Source organism: Anomaloglossus baeobatrachus, chromosome 4 (assembly GCF_048569485.1).
Source record: "Anomaloglossus baeobatrachus isolate aAnoBae1 chromosome 4, aAnoBae1.hap1, whole genome shotgun sequence".
NCBI classification, from domain to species: domain Eukaryota; kingdom Metazoa; phylum Chordata; class Amphibia; order Anura; family Aromobatidae; genus Anomaloglossus; species Anomaloglossus baeobatrachus.
This window is the reverse complement of record NC_134356.1, coordinates 275,512,313-275,538,696: the sequence shown is the minus strand read 5'-3', so window position 1 is coordinate 275,538,696 and position 26,384 is coordinate 275,512,313. Positions and strand designations below refer to the sequence as shown.

The 26,384-nt window shown below is 43.5% G+C and overlaps 1 protein-coding gene across 2 annotated transcripts in view; it reads right to left on the bottom strand.

The window, feature by feature from the left end:
• TBC1D30 (TBC1 domain family member 30) overlaps positions 1–26,384 on the bottom strand; it is a 130,140-nt gene that overhangs the window by 86,179 nt on the left and 17,577 nt on the right. For both annotated transcript variants that reach the window (XM_075344857.1, XM_075344858.1), the window contains exon 3: positions 16,218–16,382. In XM_075344857.1, the coding sequence (XP_075200972.1) occupies positions 16,218–16,382 (165 nt within the window). The remainder of the gene's footprint in view (positions 1–16,217; positions 16,383–26,384) is intronic.

Below are 26,384 nucleotides of genomic sequence, written 5' to 3'. Positions count from 1 at the left end.
TCAATGCCGGTGGACACCATATCAGATACTCTGTACTTTGTGTATTGCCTCCAGGAAATATATAGATGTGGTTGGCCTATTATTACATCCCTGGAATCTGGTCCTTTACCAGTTCTCTACATAATAAGCTCCATGACCCATTAGTTTGCATAATATCCGGTTTGTAATGCATGTGGTTACCGTAAGTGCGTATACAAAAGTGCACACCACCATGCTTTCTTTTACAGGAATTGTAGATACCTGTGGAGTTGTACACCCCTACATCCGTGTGATAGGCCTTCACTGCATGCCCCTTTTCCCTACAGGTATACACTTCATTAACCCTAGTGCATGTTTTACTCTGGTCACTTAATCTTATGCCTTTGGATGCCTTATTAATATAGTCAGATCAACTGGTATACTATTTGACTTTCTCTTGCAGGAAATATATACAGTTAGGTCCAGAAATATTTGGACAGTGACACAATTTTCGCGAGTTGGGCTCTGCATGCCACCACATTGGATTTGAAATGAAACCTCTACAACAGAATTCAAGTGCAGATTGTAACGTTTAATTTGAAGGTTTGAACAAAAATATCTGATAGAAATTGTAGGAATTGTACACATTTCTTTACAAACACTCCACATTTTAGGAGGTCAAAAGTAATTGGACAAATAAACCAAACCCAAACAAAATATTTTTATTTTCAATATTTTGTTGCGAATCCTTTGGAGGCAATCACTGCCTTAAGTCTGGAACCCATGGACATCACCAAACGCTGGGTTTCCTCCTTCTTAATGCTTTGCCAGGCCTTTACAGCCGCAGCCTTCAGGTCTTGCTTGTTTGTGGGTCTTTCCGTCTTAAGTCTGGATTTGAGCAAGTGAAATGCATGCTCAATTGGGATAAGATCTGGTGATTGACTTGGCCATTGCAGAATGTTCCACTTTTTTGCACTCATGAACTCCTGGGTAGCTTTGGCTGTATGCTTGGGGTCATTGTCCATCTGTACTATGAAGCGCCGTCCGATCAACTTTGCGGCATTTGGCTGAATCTGGGCTGAAAGTATATCCCTGTACACTTCAGAATTCATCCGGCTACTCTTGTCTGCTGTTATGTCATCAATAAACACAAGTGACCCAGTGCCATTGAAAGCCATGCATGCCCATGCCATCACGTTGCCTCCACCATGTTTTACAGAGGATGTGGTGTGCCTTGGATCATGTGCCGTTCCCTTTCTTCTCCAAACTTTTTTCTTCCCATCATTCTGGTACAGGTTGATCTTTGTCTCATCTGTCCATAGAATACTTTTCCAGAACTGAGCTGGCTTCATGAGGTGTTTTTCAGCAAATTTAACTCTGGCCTGTCTATTTTTGGAATTGATGAATGGTTTGCATCTAGATGTGAACCCTTTGTATTTACTTTCATGGAGTCTTCTCTTTACTGTTGACTTAGAGACAGATACACCTACTTCACTGAGAGTGTTCTGGACTTCAGTTGATGTTGTGAACGGGTTCTTCTTCACCAAAGAAAGTATGCGGCGATCATCCACCACTGTTGTCATCCGTGGACGCCCAGGCCTTTTTGAGTTCCCAAGCTCACCAGTCAATTCCTTTTTTCTCAGAATGTACCCGACTGTTGATTTTGCTACTCCAAGCATGTCTGCTATCTCTCTGATGGATTTTTTCTTTTTTTTCAGCCTCAGGATGTTCTGCTTCACCTCAATTGAGAGTTCCTTAGACCGCATGTTGTCTGGTCACAGCAACAGCTTCCAAATGCAAAACCACACACCTGTAATCAACCCCAGACCTTTTAACTACTTCATTGATTACAGGTTAACGAGGGAGATGCCTTCAGAGTTAATTGCAGCCCTTAGAGTCCCTTGTCCAATTACTTTTGGTCCCTTGAAAAAGAGGAGGCTATGCATTACAGAGCTATGATTCCTAAACCCTTTCTCCGATTTGGATGTGAAAACTCTCATATTGCAGCTGGGAGTGTGCACTTTCAGCCCATATTATATATATATATAATTGTATTTCTGAACATGTTTTTGTAAACAGCTAAAATAACAAAACTTGTGTCACTGTCCAAATATTTCTGGACCTAACTGTATATACCTGGAGCTATCAATTAGCCACATCCCTGGGTCAGGGAGCTTCCCCTTACCTGCTACTCTTTTCCTTACAGGTAAAATACCCCATTAAAATTATAGCATATCATGAATGCCCTGCTGGGGGAGGGTCGGAGTCCTAGCAAGGCCAACCGGTACAGCACTATTCTTCTTTTTCTTACAGGAAAAACTAGGGGTCAGTTACACCCTGAGCGACGAGTGACCTTACCAATACACCTCTAGAATAGGAAACACCTCTCCCTCGGTATCCGCCAACAGGTAACAAATACTACCTAGGATGTGTCCTCATGACAGCAGAACAGTATACCTAATGAGTGTTGTATCTTTACAGGACATTGACACAGCTCTGATACAAATTGCTCTGGATAATCCTCTAGCCTGAGTATCTCCCCGGAAATCAGAGTGGACACAAACTTTGTCTACTCAGATTTGTTCACAAATTCGTGAATATACAGCTACATCTAATCCAGGTATTAGACACACACTATGTACCATTGAGATACTACTCAATAGTACAAATATAATGAGCTATACCAGATTTTTTCCTTGATCCACAGGAACGAGCCACTGAAAACTCTAACAACTATCCGGACATTAGAAAGTCCGCTAAATATACTAGATACCTACAAGGGAACAAGCATTACAATCCCGACTACAAGGATCAATTCCCTTGTAAGTTACATAATTGTCATAGACCTATTAGAGTGCAGTCTCTAAAATCATATACATTGTATTATTTTCTCATTTCTTTAAGGTGTCCTTTCTAAGGAGTGATTCCGATCATATCCCCTGATGATCCCCTGTATTGCGTTAGGAGGGGTGAAACGCGTCGGGAGAGCTGGGGGGTCCACAAGCTAAGTGGAGCTCCAAGCTCTTACCTAACAAATCCAGTACTTCTATAAGAAGAAAACTTTACCAAATAGAAGAACCCTGGACATCTACACGTAATTGTCTTTGTCTATGGTTCTGTTTCTATGTAATACACTCTAAATCACTTTGTTTCTGGTGGTGGCTACCCCCGCTAGAGGTCAGAAAGGACGGTGAGGGTGACGTTTACCTCAAATAGAGAAAGGTCCATTGATAGTGAGGATACCTATCCACGAGTAAGGAGGGTGGATACAGTATTTATACATATCAGTATCACCCCGACAGTGACCAACTAACGTCTATACTCTGTCCTCCTCAAATAACCATTGTCTGAGGCTGTCCTCAGGTGAGGGTACAACTTTCACTGACACCTGCACTTTATATGTCTGTTTATATGTGATCCTAAATTTCTAATGAGAAGAACAATACAAGTGTTCTGTTTTAATATTTATGAAATCTAATAAAACAATATTTTTATCAGAGTAGTCTTTAAAGTGGTGTTCTTAGGAGAATAACTACCTCTATATTACCCCAGTGGTTTAAACAGACAAACAGCAAAGTGTTTTAATGCTTGTGAGTGCCCCCTCATTCTTTTCTTGTGGACTATCACACTGATGTATAGAACAGATAAAAGGGTGGCAGTTACGGTCACAATTGACATATAATATATATATATATATAACATTTAAATATACATGGCATATATTTTATATATCTAAACATATATTTCTCTGTATATTATATATATATATATATATATATATATATATATATATATATATATATATATATATATATATATATATATATACTGTATGTGTATACAAACACACAAAGTAAGAAAATTTAAAACAAAATCTAAATCAAATAAATATTTGATGTGACCTTTTGCCTTTAAAACAACATTAAAGCATTAATTCTTTTATATCAAATTGTACACAATACTGAAGGAACGCAGCATAGATATTGTTGCAAACATCGTGGCAAACTGAGCAAAGATTTTCTATAGATGTAAGTTTGTACAAATCCTTCTGCCACCACCTAACCCCAGACAGGATAACAGAGCTCTGTGGAGCCAAAACACTTCCAGGACTCCTTGTACTTCTTTACACCGAAGATGGTTCTTAAAAGGGGTTGTCCACTACTTGGACAATTCTCTCTCATTCCCCTTGATCACCACAGAAAAATAAATACGTCTTTGCTCACCTCTGGTACGGCCGCAGTTCCAGTGATGTCTGAAGACGCGTTCTTGTGGCACACATGTTAAACTTATGACATGCTTACCCAGAAACCAATCAGTGCCAGCTTTCTTCACTCTACCTTCAGACATTTGAGCAGAAAGTCAGCGCAGCACTCACATCCTGCTCAAATGTCCGACAGGTGGGGAGACAGACGCTGGGCACAGATTGTTATGACATGCGAGCCCCACGACCGATGTCACGTGGGCCGCAGGAAGGCAGCTTCAAACATCGCTGGAACCGCGGCCACACAGGAGGGGAGTATAGGCTTATTTTAACGGGGATGAACAAGAGGAATGAGAAGGAGTTGTCCAAGTAGTGGACATTCCCTTTAATTATATTGGCTGAATATTTGAGATTGTCCTACAGAAGAATACATTTGGAGCAAATCAGAAGGCCTCCATGATGGTATTGCCTGATGGATTATTAGTTGCCTGTAGCTCTCAGCATTAAGAACACCATTAAACCTGACCATATCCCCAACTTCATTTTGCTAAAATACAGCCACAAACATGCAAGGAACCTCCACTATGCTTCACTGTTGCCTGTAGACACCCCTCTCCATCCAACAATCTGCCTTTCATATTTCATATTTTAACTTACAAGTACAGTTCTTATGTTTTCCATTGTTGAGTTGCTTCACCTTGTTTCCATGTCAAAGATTTGCAGCAATTGTTCTATGAAGACCACTTCTGCTAGACAACTCCATAGAGTAGTAAGTGTAACAACTCCCCCTGGTAGCTGCCAGTACTGAGCTGATGGCACTTATGGATATCTTCGATTTTGAAAGGAAGTAAGCATGATGTATCTTTCACCTGCTGGAATAAGTTACCTTGGCAGACCATCATGTCAACAATCTTCAAAGTTGCCCATTTCTTGGTGCTTCTTTAAAAAAAAAAAAAAGCTTGAACAGCTAGTGATGAGCTAGCTTACTCTGCATTGCTCAATACTTGATTGAGCATTGGGGTGCTTGGAACACTCGTTAATCAAGTATTGCAAGTGCTTGAGCAAAAGCTAGAGTCCTCGCCCCACATTTGTTGGCTGTTAGCCAATCAACATTCAAAGATTGCCTTGCGTACACAGGAATGTCGCAGCCATGTTAGTTTCTGGCATCACTGTGATTGGCCAGCCACATCGCATCATCAGGTCTTCTATAAGACTCAGGGGGTAATGCTCAGCACTCTGTCCTCTAGAAGCAGTTCAGAGAGAGTTGATATAGTAGTGAGAGCTTAGATTAGAGCAGAATTTGTACACTAGAACCCTTTAGTGCCTTTGATGCGGCACTAAAGGGTGTTTTTAGGCTTGTTTAACTTAAAAAAATAAACCATTTTTTAAATAAAAAGCGACATGGGTCCCCCTATTTTTGATAACCAGTCAAAATAAAAGGAAACAGCTGGGGTCTGGTGTGATTAGGCTGGGAAGGTCCATGGATATTTGGTCCTTCCCAGTCTAAAAATATCTGCCCGCAGCCACCCCAGAATTGCTGCATCCATTACTTGAGCAAAAACTGGTGCTTCACTCCAGCTCTTCCCAAGTGCCTTGGTGCATTGACAATCAGAGTTATATATTGAGGGATTTAGGTCAGCTGGCATGCTCTCAGGGGTTAGTAATGGAGAGGCGTCTATGAGACACCCCCATTACTAATGCAGTAAGTGTAAAGTGGAAAAAAAACACACACATAAATTAATTGAATAAAGACTCCTCCACATTTTCCCTGGTTCACCAATATACTTGTTTATGTATTCTGTATGTAACCCCCTTCTCATGTACAGCACCATGGAATCAATGGTGCTCTATAAATAAATAATATCAAAAATGGTTCCACAAAGCTCCGTCATCCACAAAAGCAACTCCGGTGACTGAATAACAGTAAAGTCCATCTATTCATAGGTGCCGGGTAGTGACAACACCCAATGCCCATCATAGCCGCCATGTCACACTGAACGCAGAGTTGAGCCGACGGCTGTTATGGGAGTTGTAGTCACTACCCAACACCTGTGAATAGCTGTACTTTACTGCTATTCACAGTTTTCGGAGATGCATTGTGGATTACTAGTCCCTGGGCTTGATGCCAGCTGACATTAGACAGCTGACATCAACCCAAAAATTACCACCCCAATTGACACCGCACCAGGTCAAATCAGGAGGAGACGGGGCGAACCTCCAGAATTGCTGCAACTAATGAATGCGCCAATTCTGGGGTGGTTGTGGGCTAGTATTTTTAGGCTGGTAAGCGGCCAATATACATGGACATACCCAGCCTCATAATATCAGCACACAGCTGATCGTTTTACCTTGGCTAGTAATCAAAAATAGGAGGGACCACCTTTTTTTTTTTTCTTTTCTTAAAATATTTACTTCACAGCAGCAATCTGGGAATCAGAGATGAGTCCAGGCATCATCCCCATGCTGTTCGCATTTCAACTTGAGCACTGTTTGCATCCATTTCAGCTCTTCTTCTGCCTCCCCAGTTCTCATGGGGTGGGGTGGGGTGGGTGGGGGGGGTCTACCAGAAAGATGCTTGCGTTCTCCCTTGACTTCCATTATACTTGTTACTCGAATCGAGCCTGTCCGAGCGTCCAACCTGCTCAATTCGAGTAACGAGCATTCAAACTGTTTAATGATCGCTCATCACTATGAACTGCTGAAGGCTTTGCCTTAGAAATGCCTTGCTTATGCAGTATAACAACCTTGTTTCTAGCTGCTGTGCTCAGTCTTGCCATGGTGTATGATCTGTAACTTGAAACAGTCTTCCACAACCTTACCTTTCTATCAGAGTTTGTCTGTTCCTCTCTCAGCTCTAACCTCCCAACATCACTGTTTCTGTTTCAGTCAATGACTATTTAAACCCACATATAAAAATGATGGTCATTATCACCTGTTCAGTATAACTGGTTATTCATACCCCTCAGTATAATATTATAAAATCTGATGTTCTCAAAGTGCACCTAGAAGAACTGAAGTTGAATTGAAGGCAAAAGGTAGTCACATAGAATGATTTTGTTTTGTTCATTCATATAGCCTATTGTTTTAGTTAATTGATAATTAATAATTCTATTTTTTTTAAACACACATACATACCATACACACACACACATAATATATATATATATATATATATATATATACACATATATACATACACACACATATACACATACATACATAAATAAATACATACAAAAACAATTTGAGGTAGACTAAGTGAAAAAGAAAAAATATTCACTGTAAAAGGTCACATTTTATTCTTGGCATAAAGACAGACTCAAATTGACTGGGTCATAAATTGTTTGTTCCGCCAATTAACCCTTAAATGACTCTAGAATTCTAAATAGTGTCTAGTTCATGTCAATCATTTAGGATAGTTTCATGCAACAGTTTTTTTCATCGACTTGAAAATCATTCGCTCTTTTTCTCCCTAGTATGCCAGAATCCTTGTTGCATCTTTTTCTCACGAAGAAAAATAAAAGAAAAAAAAAACAAAGGGGATTCTCCTACCACGAAACAGTAAAATACAGATATCACACGGATGACATCTCCATGCTATTCATTTTTATTCACAAAGCCACTGATGCGCATTTGTAATTTTATCCATAATGGAGCAAAATATGATGTCGTCAGTTTTTTATTTCCAGACAATTGGTCCACACAAAAAAGGAACATTCATTTTAAGGAGTCAGTGATCAATAAACATAGCGGACAACATACTTCCCCAAAAAATGTAGTCAGAAAGATCTCTAAAAGCACCTTCAAACAAATGCAATTACACTGCTCCTAAACCTCCCTCTGTATTTTTGGCAATCCAGACTTTGCTCATTGTCTTGAATCTTAATGACTCTGTTTTTTAACCCCATAGCGACGGCCTAACGTCTCAAGACGTCGGAAAAACAGGGTACTTATTCTGTTCCGACGTCTTGAGACGTCAGGCCGGAAAAACCCTGTAGCGCCCCCCAGTGACGAAAAATCTCGGGGGTTTCAGCTACTGGAGGTAGCTGAGACCCCCCAGATTATGAATCGGGGTGTTTTTTATGCACCCCGTTAATGCGATCGCCGGTATACACCGTATACCGACGACAACATAAAAAAAAAATAAATGGCTGGTAAAATTTATTTATTTCTCATCTGACGTGATCAAACATGTCAGATGAGAAATAAATGTGAGCCCTTAGTGCCCCCAAAGCCCCCGGTACCGGAGAAATCCATCCAACCCCCCCCCCCTCCGGAAAATCCAAGATGGCGCCGACGCGCGCTGAAAACTCCCGCCGCCGCCGCCTCTGCATTCATTTCCCTCCGATCTGAAATGATCAAACATTTCAGATCGGAGGGAAATGTCCCCCTCCTGACCTCTCCTCCGGTACACCGGAGCTCTTTGGTCCCTGGAGCCCCCTCCAGTTCTTCAGAGCCCCCCTCCGGAGCGTGCAAGATGGCGCCGACGCGCGCTGAAAACTGCCGCCGCCGGCTCTGCATTCATTTCCCTCCGATCTGAAATGATCAAACATTTCAGATCAGAGGGAAATGTCCTCCCCCTGACCCCTCCTCCGGTCCACCGGAGCCCTCTGGTCACCGGAGCCCCCTCCGGGTCTCCAGAGCCACCCCCCCTCCCCCGCATTCATTCTGCTCTTTCTGCCGCATGTGACACGTCACATGCGGCAGAAAGGTGTCCCCAGGTCCCCCCAGGTCCCACTAGGTCACCCCCCATCACCCCCCCCCAGCCCCCCAGCCCCCGGTCATACGTTACCTGTCTGGTGATCCGTCCCGCGATCACGCCGCCTCCTTCTTGAATGCTGGCGGCGCATGCGCAGACAGCGGCTGTCAGCTGGATTCCTCCCCCGGTCCACAGTGGAGCAGCCTGTGCATCAGCGACGTCAGTCTTGCAGGGACGCTGACGTCGCTGATGCACAGGCTGCTCCACTGTGGACCGGGGGAGAGTGAGTGCAGTAATCAGCAGTCTCTCCATGTGAGGAGTGTGGTCCTCACATGGAGAGACTGCTGTTCCAGAAAATGGGGGGTACGTTCTGTGCGCGTGCCCCTCATATTCTGGAATGAGGTTACTGCAGGTCACTCTGCCCTAAGTTGGACCGGGGCAGTGTGAGTGCAGTATTCTCAGATTACTGCACCCACACTGCTCATGGAGAGCTTGCTCTTCCAGAAAATGGGGGATACGTTCCCTGAACGTGCCCCCCATATTCTAGAAGATCCAGAGTCGGCGTGGGACCTCCAAAATGGATTACAGCGACCGTAATTTCTTTACTTTCAATAAATTGGGGAAAGAGGAATGTTTCGGGGAGTTTTTTTTTCAAATAAATTTTTTTTTTGTCTTTTTTTTTGTCTATTACTTGACTGGGTTAGTGATGTCGGGTATCTGTTTAGATGCCGTGACATCACTAACCCCAGGGCTTGATGCCAGGTGACATTACAGCTGGTATCAACCCCATTACCATTACCCCGTCTGCTACCGCACCAGGGCGCGGGATGAGCTGGGGCGAAGCGCCAGGATTGGCGCATCTAATGGATGCGCCACTTCTGGGGCGGCTGCGGCCTGCTATTTTTAGGCTGGGAAGAGTCCAATAACCATGGCTCTTCCCACCCTGAGAATACCAGACCCCAGCTGTCCGCTTCACCTTGGCTGGTGATCTAATTTGGGGGGGACCCCACTTTTTTTTTTTTTTAAAAAAACGCCTGGGGAGCCCTCCAAATTGATCACCAGACAAGGTGAAGCTGTCAGCTGTGGTTTGCAGGCTACAGCTGTCTGCTTTACCCTAGCTGGCTATCAAAAATGGGGGGGACCCCACGTCGTTTATTTTAATTATTATTTTTTTGGGGGGCTAAATACAAGGCTAGGCACCCTTTAGTGCCACATGAAAGGCACTAAAGGGCGCCAGCTTAGAATATGCAGGGGGTGGGACGTTATATATGTTTGACATCTATCCATTCATCTATTGTAGCATTTTAGGCTGTGCGCCCACAATCGGGATTTGCAGCGTTTTGGGCGCAGAGTGTTTTCCCCTGTGTCCATAACGCTGCGTTGTGCAGTAGAAGCACAGTGGAAGGATTTTTAGAAATCCCATGCCCAATGTGCTTGCCCAATGTGCTTCTTTTCTCCGCCACATAAACTGACCTGTGGCGCAGCTTCCCGAGCCTCAGCATGTCAATTTATGCTGCGGAGATGAGTGTTCTCTGCAGGTAGCATAGAGCTCCACAGCGGCCTGAACCCAAATCGTAGGCATGGGCAGCTGCGTTCTCCCGTGGACAACACTCACATCTCTGCAGGAGGCTGACACTGTGTACTAGACGCCGTGTCGCTGGATCATGGCCACATAGCCTAAAAGTGAGACATTGGTTGCTACAGCAACATTTTTGTGAAGTACCTGGGGATTCAAAATGCTTATTATACTCCTGAATAAAATCCAGTTTCCAAAATGGAGTCACTTGTGGGGGGTTTCTAATGTATAGGTACCCAAGGGGCCCTGCAAATGTGACATGGTGCCCGCAATTTATTTCAACTTTTCCAGAATTCAAATGGTGCTGCTTCCATTCCAAGCCCTCCCATTTACCCAAACAGAGGTTTTTGGCCACATGTGGGGTATCCTTGTGCTCATAAGACATTGGATAACAACCTGTTGGGTCCACGGTTTGTTGTTGTCTCTTGAAAAAGTGAGAAATTTGATGCTGAAGCAACATTTTTGTGAAAAAAATGAAAATTTTCAATATGGCAACCTAAGCTTATCAAATTCTGTGAAGTATTCGTGGATTCATACTGCTCACTATACACCTAGATAAAAGCCTTGAGGTGTCTTGTTTCCAGAATGGAGTCACTTGTGGGGGACCTCTACTGTTTAGGCACCTCAGGGGCTCTCCAAATGCAACCTGGCGTCCGCTATTGATTCCAGCCAATTTTGCAGTCAAATGGCACTCCTTCCCTTCCGAGCCCTGCCATGCGCCCAAACAGTTGATTTCCACCACATATAAGGTATCGCCAAACTCAGGAGAAATTGCACAATAAATGTTATGCTGAATTTTTTCCTTTTACTCTTGTAAAAAAAAAAAGCTACCTGGTTGAAATAACAATTTTGTGGTAAAAAAAATTTTTTCCATGGCTCAACGTTATAAACTTCTGTGAAGCACCTGGGGGTTCAGGGTACTCACCAAACATCTAGATAAATTCCTTGAGGGGCCTAGTTTCCAAAATGGGGTCACTTGTGTGGGGTTTCTGCTGTTTAGGTACCTTAGGGGTCCTCCAAATGTGACATGGTGCCCGCAATCTTTTCAGCCAAATTTCCTTTCCAAAATTCAAATATTGCTCCTTTCGTTCCAAGCCCTCTCATTTGTCCAAACAAAGGTTTCAGACCACATGTGAGGTATCACCGCACTCATAGAAAAGTGGTTAACAAACCTTGAGGTCAAATTTTTGGAATTACCTCTTGAAAAAGTGAGAAAATTGATGCTAAAGCAACATTTTTGAGAAAATTATTAAAATTTTCAATATGACAACGTAACGTTAACAAAATCTGTGAAGTACCTGTGGATCTAAAATGCTCACTATACCCCTAGATAGAAGCCTTAAGGGGTCTAGTTTCCAAAATGGTGTCACTTGTGAGGGGTTTCTGCTGTTTAGGTACCTTAGCGGACCTGTAAATGCAACATGGTGCCCGCAATCTATTTCAGCCAAATTTGCTTTCCAAAATTCAAATATTGCTCCTTCTGTTCCGAGCCCTCCCATTTGTCCAAACAGAGGTTTCTGACCACATGTGGGGTATCGGCGCGCTCATAAGAAAGTGGAGAACAAGTTTTGGGGTCCATTTTGTTGTGTTAGTTCTTCTAAAAGTGAATAAATTTGGGTTAGAACAACATTTTTAGGTAAAATTTAATTTTTGCTTTTTTTCATTCCACATTGCTTTTGTTCATGTGAAGCACCTGAAGGGTTAATAAACTTCTTGAATGTGGTTTTGAGTACTTTGGGGGGTGCAGTTTTTAGAATGGTGTCACATTTGGGTATTTTCTGTCATCTAGGCCTATTGAAGTCACTTCAAATGTGATGTGGTCCCTAAAAAAATGGTTTTGTAAATTTTGATGTAAAAATGAGAAATCGCTGATAAACTTTGAACCCCTCTAACTTCCTAACAAAAAAAAATTTTGTTTCCAAAATTGTGCTGATGTAAAGTAGACAAGTGGGAAATGTTATTTATTAACTATTTTGTGTCACAGAAATCTCTGGTTTAACGGTATAAAAATTCAAAAGTTGAAAATTGCTAAATTTTCAAAATTTTTGCCAATATTCAATTTTTTTCTTCAATAAACGCAAAAAATATTGTCCTAAATTTGGTACTAACATGAAGTCCAATATGTGACGAAAAAATCTCAGAATCACCGGGATCCGTTGAAGCGTTCCAGAGTTATAACCTCATGAAGTGACACTGGTCAGAATTGCAAAATTTGGTCTGGTCATTAAGGTGAAAATTAGCTCCGTCACTAAGGGGTTAAAGCACCACTCCAGAAATTTGTTTGTTTTTTTTACTGCTGTTGTGGTGCACTAAAGGGAATCTGTCAGTGGGTTTTGTGATGTAATCTGAGGACAGCATGCTGTATGGGTTAAAACTTAAAATCAAATATGCCTCTTATCAGGCTTTTGTTTACTTAAACTAAAGGCTTTATAACCCAGTGATTATCATTACTGTACCACAATGTAATGCACAGGCAGTCTGGCACCCCCCTGATGTGACTGACAGCTCACTGCCAATGTACAATCTCTATAGAGAGCCTGGTGTGGGCAGGACTGCTCCCTCAGCTCTGCTGCTTTGCTACCGTGTTTTTCCAAAAATAAGACCTCCCCCCAAAAATAAGCCCTAGCAGGGATTTTCAGCATTTTCGGAGAAAGGCTTATATATAAGCCCTCCCCCGAAAATAAACCCTAGTCGCGGATCAATAATGAAGTGTCCGTGCAGCTAAAAAAGTTACAGATACTGCAGGACACTTCATTATACACAGCGGCACCCGGCAATTACACTCACCAGACACTGAGCAGCAGGACCTGCAGTGATCACACACCCGCACACATCAGCTCACACACACAGACAACCAGATCGCACACACCCGCACACATCAGCTCACACACACAGACAACCAGATCGCACACACCCAACCAGATCGCACACATCAGCTCACACACCCAACCAGATCGCACACACCCGCACACATCAGCTCACACACACAACCAGATCGCACACATCAGCTCACACACACACACAACCAGATCGCGCACAACCACACACATCAGCTCACACACACACACACACACACACACACAACCAGATCGCACACATCAGCTCACACACACACACAACCAGATCGCACGGACCCGCACACATCAGCTCACACACACACAACCAGATCGAACACACCCGTACCTCATCCAGCGACACCGATCTCTTCTCGCCGGGAGAATCCTGAGAGGCAGTGCAGTGGAGCGCAACGAACAGGACCTGCGGCCGGACGTGTGATGTGTGATGTGATCTGCTGTGTGTGTCTGCAATGTGATGTGATCTGCTGTGTGTGTCTGCAATGTGATGTGATCTGCTGTGTGTGTCTGCAATCGGCTGTGTGTGATCTGCTGTGTATATCTGCGATCTGCTGTGTGTGTGTGCCTGCGATCGGATGTGTGTATCTGTGATCGGCTGTGTGTGCCTGCAATCTGCTGTGTGCCTGCGATCTGCTGTGTGTGATCTGCTGTGTATATCTGCGATCTGCTGTGTGTGTGTGTGTGTGTGTGTGTGTGTGTGTGCGATCTGCTGTGTGTGTGTGTGTGTGTGTGTGTGATCTGCTATGTGTGTGTGTGTAATCTGGTGTGTGTGTGTGTGTGTGTGTGTGTGTGTGTGTGAGACAGTGATCTGCTGTGTGTGTGAGACAGTGATCTGCTGTGTGTGTGATCTGCTGTGTGTGCCTGCGATCTGCTGTGTGTGTCAGCGTGTCAGCTAGCAGCAGGGTAGGACGGCGTGCAGCACCAACCGGAGATCACAGGAGGACCTTGGAAGCACGCAGACGTCCTGGTCTGGTGAGTATGAGTCTCCTGTGAAGTGGGGGGGTTCTGTTTTTTTGGGGGTAAACTTACCCCCAACCAAGTTTCTCCAAGAATAAGACCTCTTCAAAAAATAAGCCCTAGTGCTTTTTTGGGGGGCAAAAAAAATATAAGACAGTGTCTTATTTTTGGAAAAACACGGTAAATCCAAAACATTCTGATTGTGTCACAATCAAACTGGCTTCAGCCAGTAATCTAAGTGATATATCAGTGAAGTCAGAGTCTCTTTGCCTACAACATGCTGCTCTCAGATGAGGTAGCAAAAAACCTGCTAACAAATTCCCTTTAAAATTACATTTTGGTAAGCAACTTTAGAGCCTTAAGGCCCCGTTACACGCAACGACATCGCTAATGAGATGTCGTTTGGGTCACGGAATTCGTGACGCACATCCGGCCTATTTAGCGACGTCGTTGCGTGTGACACGTACGAGCGACCGCTAACGATGCAAAATACTCACCAAATCGTTGATTGTTGACACGTCGTCCATTTCCCAAATATCGTTGCTAGTGCTGGATGCAGGTTGTTCGTCGTTCCTGAGGCAGCACACATCGCTACGTGTGACACCCCATGAACGACGAACAACACCTTACCTGCGTCCTCCGGCAACGAGGTGGGCGTCACTTTCTTTCGGCTGCTCTCCGCCCCTCCGCTTCTATTGGACAGCTGTCATGTGACGTCGCTGTGACGCCGCACGAACCGCCCCCTTAGAAAGGAGGCGGTTTGCCGGCCATAGCGACGTCGCTAGGCAAGCAAGTTCATGTGACGTGGACTAACGATATTGTGCGCCACGGGCAGCAATTTGCCCGTGACGCACAAACGACGTGGCGGGTGCTTTCACGAGCGACATTGCTAGCGATGTGGCTGCGTGTAAAGTCCCCTTTACACTTTAACAATAGCAGAAATTGCCTACAATAGACACCTTGACCTCTTTAGTTAAATAGTTTGTCAAGTCTAAATCCACACGTTCTCATTCACTCTATGTGACTTTAGGAACACGGCAGAAAGTTAAGGCTGCTGTGGTTTTGCAGTCCGAACTGTCATACGTTGGTGTTTGGATTAGCTAATTGAGTCGTCTGTATCACATGTGGCTACAAGTCTTGTTGTGGTCCATAATTGGAGTTTGGTCCATTTTTCTTTCCCTGTGACATACTGATGGCCAAGAATTCTGCTGACGTATGAATGGCAAGTTTATGATGGGATTTAATCCAGATTATATAATAGAATACATGCCAATTCCATTGGGTGAACCCATTGGCATTTTCTAAAGACAGAAAGCCAGTCACCTACTTTCCACAGACGTTTTCCACACGGACCATAAACTTCCCTTCTGCTTAGCATTTGCAAACAGTAACATCTGGAGTTCAGAGAGTAGAAGACCCCAAGCTCGGTAAATTATTTTTTTTTGAGTGAAAGAACAGATTGAAATAACAGAAAATCAATAAAGCCAACATCATGCATTCTGCGTGGGTGTACTGTACCTTAAAAGAATACAATGCCTTGCTGCATGTTAATAAAACAAAAAGAGGAGGTTAATCAAAAACTTCAGGGAGTGTAGTAACACCAAATTAATTTTAGATGAATAAAGCTTGTATATGTATAGAAAGAGGCAGGAAAACAAAAGGAAATAATTGTATTTATGTGCTTTTGTGTTTCTATATCATGGCTCTGCCCAGTCTCAGAATTGTATGGAGCCACAAAACAGTACCGATAGTGTATGCAACCTCTGATTTCATTACAAATAAAAAAAATTCTGAAAACATTTTTTTTTTCTTCTTGTGCACGTTTTATCAAATATAGCGATCTCCTGAATATGGCACCATACAGCTGAATATGGAGTGACAAGGCTCTGCCACACATGGCTTTATGGACACATAGCTTAATCATCATGGCTTTCTGAATCATATCAAGGCTTTTTCCCAGTGAATACTCACGACGTTTCTGTGAGACAGCCTGCAGGCACGCAGTCACAATATCGCAATTCTTCTGCACTTTGTGCTGAAGTCTGTCCTTCTGCTTCAGTTGTCGCAGTAGCTTGGCAGACTGAACTGCAATTCGACGTCGAAGCTCTTCTCTTATAGCTTTTAATGCATTCCAATCTGCAAATATCAAACACAGTCAATTGGAAGCAAATTAAATAATATATATATATTATATATACATACATACACACACAGTATGTGCATACACACACACACTCTACTTCTATGTGATGTCAATGCTACGACCAAATAACCGACACCTGACCATTTTAGAGAGTTTGGTGTCCACTTCCCAAAAGTGAAAATCTTTTTTAAAAAAGGAGTTAAAACTCTGCATCGGGATTTTTCCTTATATTATAATAGCTATTTTTTGACAGGTTACAGCTGACTTTTTAAAAAGAATAAACTCCAACAGGTGTCTGTTCGTTTCAAGAGCGAAAGTAACTTTCCATATGGATCGTACCAGCGAAAGAAAGAAGGATGGAATCAGACTCTCAATGGTCAATCCTTTTGTTTTTAAGAGGAGATAATCCACTGATACAAGATTTTTCTTCTCCTTCTTGTAGAAAATACACTCAGCTGAGTGCTTGGGTGTGGAGGAGTCAGGAAAGAGCGGTTTGCTAAGTGAACATTCGGCAAATTGTTAGCTCACGTATATAGAAAGGTTAAAAGGGAGGCCATGATCAGAAAGTCATCCATTTCTGTTACATCTTTTTTTTTAAGAATTTTTGGCAATGATTTATTTATTTTTTTCGGAACATTATCTGTGTACACACATGATTAATTTGCAATTTTCACACTAGCCACTGGAGCTTTTTTATTTTTAGTAAAGCTCCTTAGATGAAGGAAGTGACACCTCTATACACAGATGATAACATAGAATCAATCCATCAAAATAGGTCTATGTCAAAGCAGACCCTGCTCCTTTCAATCACCTTTGTACACACTCATTAACCCCTTAACAACCAATGACGTTTCAGTTCCTGCATCATGACATGCTATATCCATCATGGATTCAAACTGTCACTGTGAGAAAACAGTCTCTGACAGCTCCTTGCCGGCAGAAGTCACTGACAGCGGACTGTCATGACCAGACATGCGAAGACCCATTTTAGCTGTCCCTGCTCACTGATAGTGGCAATCAGTCAGTTAATCTAACTGAACGGATCACAGCATGATCGCGTGGGAGTTCCTGAAATATCAGCACTTCCTGCAACAACACCGCAGGATCCTGGCTTTGCTGACAGCCGAGCTCCTGCATTAACATTCAAGGTCAGCGCGCATGGCGCCCCTAGCTGATTAACCATCTAGATGTCATGAGTGATAGAGATTGCAACATTTAGAAGGCTGTGAGACGGAAGGAGCACCCTCTCACCCCCATCGGCAGCCCTGTGACAAAATCATGGGCAGCCGATGATTGTTATGGCACCCGTGGGTGAAACAATGACCCCTTGGTGTGCCAAGTATGGTGGCCTTAAAGGCATTCTATCAGTGGCATCTGGCAGGTGTCATGTATTGCAATACATGTCTATTGCAATGCATGAGACCAGTGATCAGAATTATAAAAGCTAAAGTCCCATACAGGGACTAAGTAAAAAATGTTAAGAAAAAAATAAAAATTTACACCAATAAATATGAATATTTACCGGTATATATAAAACAAAAATAATCTAATAAAGTACATATATTTGGTATTGTCACATCCAGAACAACATGATCTATAAAACTGTCACACTATTTAACGCCTACAACAAGTGGAATAAAACGCAATAAAAAAAAAAAAGACAAGTGTAAACAAAAATGGTATAGCTGAAAATGTCATCTTGTCCTGCAAAAATTACAAGCTGCTATACAGCTCCATCATTGGAAAAATCAAAACGCCTCAGCTCCTAGAATACAATGCCAAAACAATACTTTTTCTATATAAAAAAAAAAAAAAAAAATTGTATATAAAATTGTGTAATGTGCCTCAAAAAAGGTATCAATAAAAACGTCAACTTAAAAAAAAAAAAAACCCACACTATAAATCTGGTATTGCCGCAATCGCACCGACTCAAAGAATAAACCCATCTAATCATCTATACCACACTGTGAATAGCGAAAAATTTTTGACCTGCTGTTAATTTGTTCATTCTGCCTCTCTAACATCACAGTTAAGCTCGGCTCACATTTATCCTGCACTCTACGTTGAGCGCTTACACCAAGGATTTTGACCGCTTACGCTGGGGATTAAATCTCTTGAAAACGTGATTCAGACAGAATTCCTGATGAGTTCACTAAACTAAGACACCTTGGACTTTATATAGCCTATGATCCGGACATGCTCGTCATTTTAGGTGTGCATAAAAGTGCATGAAGTCAACCATCTGTTTTGTGAACTTCTTATAAACTGGACACCGAACAGAAGCCACACAGAGTCCAGAGTAACTCTCCTGCCTCATTAGTGAATGGATCAGTCAGGGGTTTCACCTGAATCACGTATTTTGAAGGTTTAGATGGAAACCCCAATGTAAGCGCTCAAAATAAAGCACAGAATAAATGTGAAAGGATCCAAAAATGTTCTGTACCCCAAAATGCCACCAATAAAAGCTGCTGCTCAACCCACAATAAATAAGTCCCCACTCAGGTTTGCCACCTGTTAACAGAAATAAGGGATTTTCACGTTACTGGCAGCAAAAAGGCTCTGGAAATGCGCTATGGCTCCTCGCCCCCATATGAAAAGAAGTGAAATCTGTGCACCACTCCCTTTAAGCCCACAGGGTGCCTAAACTGCAGTTGATGTCCACATGTTTGGGATTTCTGTAGCAAGGAGAGCTCACTGAAATTATGGGATACAGGTCTCCAGAAGCTCAAGCTGGGCACACTGTACATGCACTACAAGGTACAGGGCACTACAAAAGGCAGATTTCACTCTGCAAAATCCATTGCTGCTTGTTTCTGCAAAACACACATGGAGTCAAAATCATCACTACACCCGTATATGAAATCCCAAAGTGGTTTAATTTCCAAATTGAGGTCACTTGAAGGATTCTGCTCTTTTGGCACTTAGGGGCTCTGTATATGGATTCCAGAAACTATTCTAGGAAACTGTGTTCCAAAAAGCCAAATGGCGCTCCTTTCCTCCCGGGTCGCACCATTTGGCTAAACAATACTGTAGAGTCACACGGAGTATTATCACATGCAAGAGAAATTGTGTAATATGTGGTCATTTATTACCCTTTGTTAAAATGTAAAATCTGGGGCTGAAACATTTTACTGGTAAAAATGTATTTTATTTTTTCTTCACCATCCAAGGGTATAACATTTTGTGAAACATATGTGGTGTTAATATGCTCACTACAATGCTACAGTGTTTCCCCGAAAAAAAGCCCTAGCAGGATTTTTTAGCATTTTCGGCGCAAGGTTTAAATATAAACCTTACCCCCAAAATAAGCCCTAGTTGCGGTTCAATAATGAAGTGTTCATGCAGCTATAAGTTAAAAGACTACTGCAGGACACTTCATTGTAGAAAGCAGACACACCCAAAAGAGAGAAGAAAGACGACAGAAGACCTTGCAATCATACTCCCTAGATGCTGATTGGGAGGACCTGCAGGGGAACGTATCAAGGGTGTGCGGTGGAACGCACACTCACCACATCCGGCGAGACCGATTTCTTCTGGCTGGCAGAGGAGTGGAGCACGAGGATCTGCGGTGCAACGCATGGAGGACCTGCGGTGGAACACATTGATGTGTTCCACCGCAGGTCCTCAGTGCATTCTACCGCAGATCCTCACGCTCCACTCCAGCAATCAGTATCGCCAGATGTGGTGGGTGTGTGTGCGATCTGATGTATGTGAGTTTCGGCAAGAATCAGGGGAGGCCAACATGAAACATACCTGCTGGGAGCTGCCACCGAAGATCACAGAAGGATCTGGGAGTGGCACAGACACCTGGGGTCTGGTAAGTAAGATTCTCCTGGGAAGAGGGATCTGCTTTTTTTCTTTTTTTTTTTTTTGGGGGGGGGGGTGTTACTTGTGGGGGTTTCCACTTTTTCGGCACATCAGGGATTCTGAGAATACGACATGGCGTCCACTATCTATTCCAGCTAATTTTGCACTACAAAAGTCAAATGGTGCTCCTTCCCTTCCGAGCCCTGCTATGCGTCTATACAATAGTCTTCCATTTAAAAAGAGAATCCGGCGCTCAAAATATGTTGCAAATGGTGATTTTTTTTATTTTTTTTTTTTATGGTGGTTCAAGTGGCCGAGTGTAAAGGCCCTGTCACACACAGAGACAAATCTTTGGCAGATCAGTGGTTGTAGTGAAATCATGGACATATTGTTCCATTGGTACACAGCCACAAACCTGACACTGATTGTCCACAATTTCACTGCAACCACAGATCTGCCGCAGATTTATCTGTGTGTGTGTGACAGGGCCTTAAGGCCTCACAGCGATGTAGATCACCCTCCTACATTGTGGTATTTTGCTCTACTCGACTCTGTGGTTCTTCTGCAGGTAAATGTTTGATAAAAAGGTCTCTGACTGAAACATCACTTTTATACACTTTTCTACTTGAACCACCATAACATGACATTAAGCTGAAAAGCACAAATCTAGAAAACATTCATAATATTCATTAGGTAACCGCATTATACGTAATACCTATATACTTTCGCTTAGTTAAAAGGGTTATCCACTACTCTTACACTGATGATCTATCTTTCGGATAGGTCATCAATGTCTGATCGGCTGGGGTCAGACACCCAGCACCTCCGCTAATTAGCTGTTTCTGGTGCTTGCAGCAAAATCAAAAAGTAGGTAGATGTGCAGTACCCGGCCACGGCCAGTATCAGGAGACCGGGCAGCTCCGGAACTGAGCAATTTCCGGCTGCCTGCTACCAGCACGAAGATGAGCTGATTGGCAGGAGTGTCGGGTGTCTGACCCCAGCCAGTCAGACATTGGTGACCTATCCGAAGGAGAGGCCAATATACAAAAAGTAGATAACCTTTTTAAAACTTCCTGCTGGAAGAAGAAATTCTTCAGCAAGTGTAGGGCAGCTGTCCCAGAATACAAACGCCATCTAAACAGAAGCCTACGACAAAGGAAAGTGAGGGGACTATAATGACCATAGTTTTTGGCTAGGCTAGCGGCAGTATAAGGAGACATTTACAATTTGCTGCCATGCTGCATATTTTGCCGTAATCTCCATAGTGCCACAAAGTGTTTATACGTTTTTGCCAAGAATGCAGTAAGAAATAGCAACCTGGCCGCAACGTGCAAATACAGCTTTGTAGGGAACTAGTAAGTGAGCTTACATACCGTATCTTCAGTCCAGAAATACATTTGTAAATTAGCAGGAAGATTAGTAGCTACCATAGTTACTCTAAAAGGGTCACTGAGAAGTGAGAGCTGAACATGACGCTATGGAGCCCAATGCTCAGCTTTATCCCTTGCACCACTATATATACTTAGATTGGTCTCGGAGTTTCTACTATAAGGCTCTGTGCGCACTGGGAAATGGAATTTTCTTGAGAAAATTCCGCATCCTCTCAAAGATTACCGCACCCGCGGTAAAAAACCGCGGGAAACCGCACCCGAAAACCACATGCGGTTTGCCGCGGCTTTACCGCGGTATTGTTCGCGGTATTGCCGCGTGCGGGTTGGGATGTGCTTTATTGCATTCAATGCAATAAAGCACATTGAAGAAAAAAAAAAAAAACACATTTAATTCTGATAGTAGATAGACAGAAGAATAGATAGAGGGATAGATAGATAGACAGAGGGATAGATAGAGGGATAGATAGAGGGATAGATAGAGGGATAGATAGAGGGATAGATAGAGGGATAGATAGAGGACAGATCGCTGCATTTCCTACGGTCGGCAGTGAGTTCACATTACCGGCCGTGGGAAATGACCGGTAATTACCTCTGCTGTCTGCTGCATTCAGCCTGTGTCTGTGACAGTCGCGGCTGGATGTCAGCAGTGCAGGACGTCGGACCTGTGGATTACGCCGGAGCTTTGTTTGGGAGGGGTTAATAAAATGGTGAACGAGGCTTGTTGGTTTTATTTAAAATAAAGGATTTTTCGGTGTCTGTGTTTTTTTCACTTTACTTATGGGTTGATCATGTCAGCTGTCACATAGACGCTGCCATGATCAAGCCTGGGGTTAATGGCGGTGGTCCCCCATCACCATTAACCCCTTGTATTACCTTGTCACCACTGCTACACGGCGGCAAGAAGAGCCGAGGACACTCCCGGTGCTGCCGCATAATGTATGCGACAGTGCCGGGGCAGCTGCGGCTGATATTCTCGGCTGCCGGAGGGGGAGTGAGGTGGGGGACATTACCCCTGCCCCTCTCCCTCCCCAGCCTGAGAATACCGGGCCGCCGCTGTGTGCTTACCTCGGCTGGACGGTAAATATGCAGCGGAGCCCACGTTCTTTTTTTTCTATATTTCCGTTTTCTTTCTATGTGTGTTCTATGTGTCTGTGTCTATGTGTCTGCTATGTGTTCTGTGTGTGTCTGATGTGTGTGTGTTTACTCTGCACGGCTTCCTCTTCCTGTAATGACATCACTTCCCTGCAAAACCGCAGACAAGCGATGTACATTACCGGAGGTAAACCGCAAAATACCGCAGGGAATAACGCAGGAAAACGCAGTGAACCGCACAGATTTTGCTGCCTGCGTTATTCCCTGCGGGATTTCATGATTAACATTGAGTCAATGGAGTGAAATCCCGCAGCGATGTGCAGAAAAGAAGTGACATGCACTTGTTTTTGCTGCGGGATTCCCGCAGCAAAACATGCAGCTGTCAAATTCCGCCCAGTGCGCACAGGATTTTTTTTCTCCATAGGATTTGCTGGTGATTCACTGCAGAGATGTTATGAACATTTTCTGCAGCGAAACATGCAGCAAATCCGCGGCAAAATCCGCGAAAAATCCGGTAAGTGCGCACATAGCCTTATGATTCTACAAACCTGCACATCTTTTAAATTAAACAATGGAAAAAAAAACAATTACATAAGGCTCTGTTCTCTTGTGCAGGAGACTTCAATTTTTAACTGTTAACAGTTTCAAGAAAAAACAAAAATTAGATAAACTTAGCAAAAACCGGATGCAAACTTTGATTCCGCTTTTACAACCCTTAATTTCCCAAATGTAACTGATCAGTACCTACTAAGGTCTGTGCGCATGTTGCGTTTTTTTCATGAGTTTACGCAGCGTTTTATACTGCAGCGTAAACGCATGCGTTCTGCGTCCCCAGCAAAGTCTATGACAATTAAGCAAATTCCATACGCAGTGTTTTGTATGCCAAATTTTTTTACAAAATCGATGCTTTTAAAAAAAGCAGCATGTCACTTTTTTTGTCCATTTTGCTTGCATTTTCCATCCATTGAAATCGATGTCAATCTCTCTCTCTGTCTGTCGGTGTTGGTCTCTCTGTCAGTCAGTCGGTCTCTCCCTCTCTCTTTCATACTCACCTATCACCGGCGCAGCTCTGCACAGCTGTCACACTGCTCTGGCGCCTTCTCCTGCTTTTGAAAATGCCGGTAGCTCATTATTCCATCTTGTATTCACCACTTCCCTCGTCCACCGGTGCCTATGATTGGTTGCAGTGAGACAGCTGTCACTCAGAGTGGGGTCTTATTTGAATGCAACCAATCACAACCGCCAGTGGGCAGGTCTATATCATGCAGTAAAGTAAATAATTAAAAAAAAAAAAAAAAAAACACGCCGTGCGGTCCCCCCCCAAATTTGATACAGCCAAGGTAAAGCCACACAGCTGAAGGCTGGTATTCTCAGGATAGGGAATCCCACGTTATGGGGGAGCCCCCTAGCCTAAAAATATCAGCCAGCAGCCGCCCGGAATTGCCGCATCCATTAGCTGCAACAGTCCCGGGACTCTACCCAGCTCATTCCAAATTGCCCTGGTGCGGTGGCAATGGGGTAACAAGAAGTTCATGGCAGCCCATAGCTGCCACAGTCCTAGGTTAATCATGGTAGGCGTCTATGAGACACCCCCCATGATTAATCTGTAAGATAAAGAAAATAAACACATACACCCACAAAATCTTTTATTTGGAATAAAAGACACAAAAAAAACTAAAAAAAAAATCACCCCTTTCACCACTTTATTAAAATCCCCAAACACCCCTCCAGGTCCGACGTAATCCACACGAGGTACCACGACGTATCCAGCTCTGCTACATCGGAAGCTGACAGGAGCGGCCACAGAGCACGACCACTGTCAGCTCCACAGAGCAACTGAAGTGAGTCATGCTGTCAGCGATGACATCACTCAGGTTAACCGCGGCCACTGCTGGATCCTCCAACTGTCTCTGGTGAAGGACTACAGCTATGGCTGCGGGCAACCTGAGTGATGGCACCGCTGATCACACGGCTCATTTCAGTAACTCAGGTGACCCGTGGGCGGCCATAGCTGGAGACCTCCAACTGTGACAGCAAGTTGCCCGAGTGACTGAAGTGATCAGCGATGCCCTCACTCAGGTGATTTGCGGTCTCGGGTGGAGGACTCCAGCTGGCCACGGGTAACCTGAGTGACAGCACAGCTGATCGCACGGCTTACTTCAGTCACTCAGGGGATTTGCGGTCACCGATGACCGCAAATCAGGCCGCGGCACACATACAGAGCCGCGCGATGACAATGAAGTCGGGTGAAGTTCATCCGAGTTCATTCTGATCGCTCGGCTCTGTCTTGCAGTCAGCCATGCTCTATGAGGATGTAGCCGAGCCGAGCGGGAAAAATCCATCTATTCTGCATTCAAATTGCAGCGTTTTGGATGGATTTTGAATGCGTTTTGAAACACACATGCGTTTTGTCACGCCAGAACGCCACGTGCGCACATATCCTTACTGTTTCTGAACACCTTTAGTGTTATGGGTATATGCAGGGTGTTAAAAAAAAATAAATAAATAAAAGATCTCTCATTATGATCAATTTCCCATAGACTTCAATGTAATAAATAAAAAAAAAAAAAAAACACACAAACATCCACTTTCTATCCATTTTTTGGCAGGACAAAAGTTGTGCAGACTAAAGCCCCGATTTATGAACGCGATTATGGCAAAATTCTGGTCTAATTATTGCAATATTTTTGTGCAAAGAGTAGCTGTGTTCTGGTTTGCCTTTGACAACTGTAAAGATCCATTTAAACTGCACGATTATTGTGAATGAGTGTTCTTCGGGACGCTCAATTCACGATAACCATGCAGTGTAAACAGGCAGACAAACACCCAATAAACAAGTCCTATATAAGTAAGCATAAAGCATAATAAATACTCACTTGTTGGGTGATATCATCTCTTGTAATGTTACAGTATTAACTCCTTCACCCCCAGGAGATTTTCCGTTTGGTTTTTTTCGCTCCTCTTCTTCCGAGAGCCGTAACTTTTTTATTTTTCTCTCAATCTTGCCATATGAGGGCTTCTTTCTTGTGCGACGAGTTCTACTTTTAAATGAAACCATAAGTTTTACCATATAGTGTACTGGAAATCGGCAAAAAAAAATCCCAAGTGCAAAAAAAAAAAATTGCAAAAAAAGTGTGACTATAATATTTTTTGGGATAGTTTATCCACTGTGTTCACTATATGGTAAAACTGATGCGTCATTGTGATACCTGAGGTTAGTGTTGAGCGAGCATGCTTGTCACTACTTGGTACTCTCACGAGTATCACTGTACTCGGGCTACTCGGCGGGGACCGAGTAATTTCGCGATACTCGTGCTGTACTCGTGGTCTTCATGTTGGCGCTCTTTTTAGAGCCAGCCCTTATGCAGGGATTGGCTGGCAGACCACTGCAATGCCACAGCCCTGTTACTTGTGGAATTGCAGTGATTGGCCGGCCCTCACAGCATGACCGTGCCTTTAGCCCGACACTTCCCCGCTCGGCTACGGCCCCTCCTGCACTCCACTCCGCGTGTATATATATATATGCACACACACGCACGTTTTTTTTTTTAATTTACAGTTTTATGGTTTCTACATGCTGCCGGGGGTCATTTCAGAATAATACTCGGGTCTCCCATAGGATAACATTGGGCTCGGTGCTCGGGCCGAGTACACGAGTATTTTGGGATGCTCGGCCCGAGCCTCGAGCACCCGAGCATTTTAGTA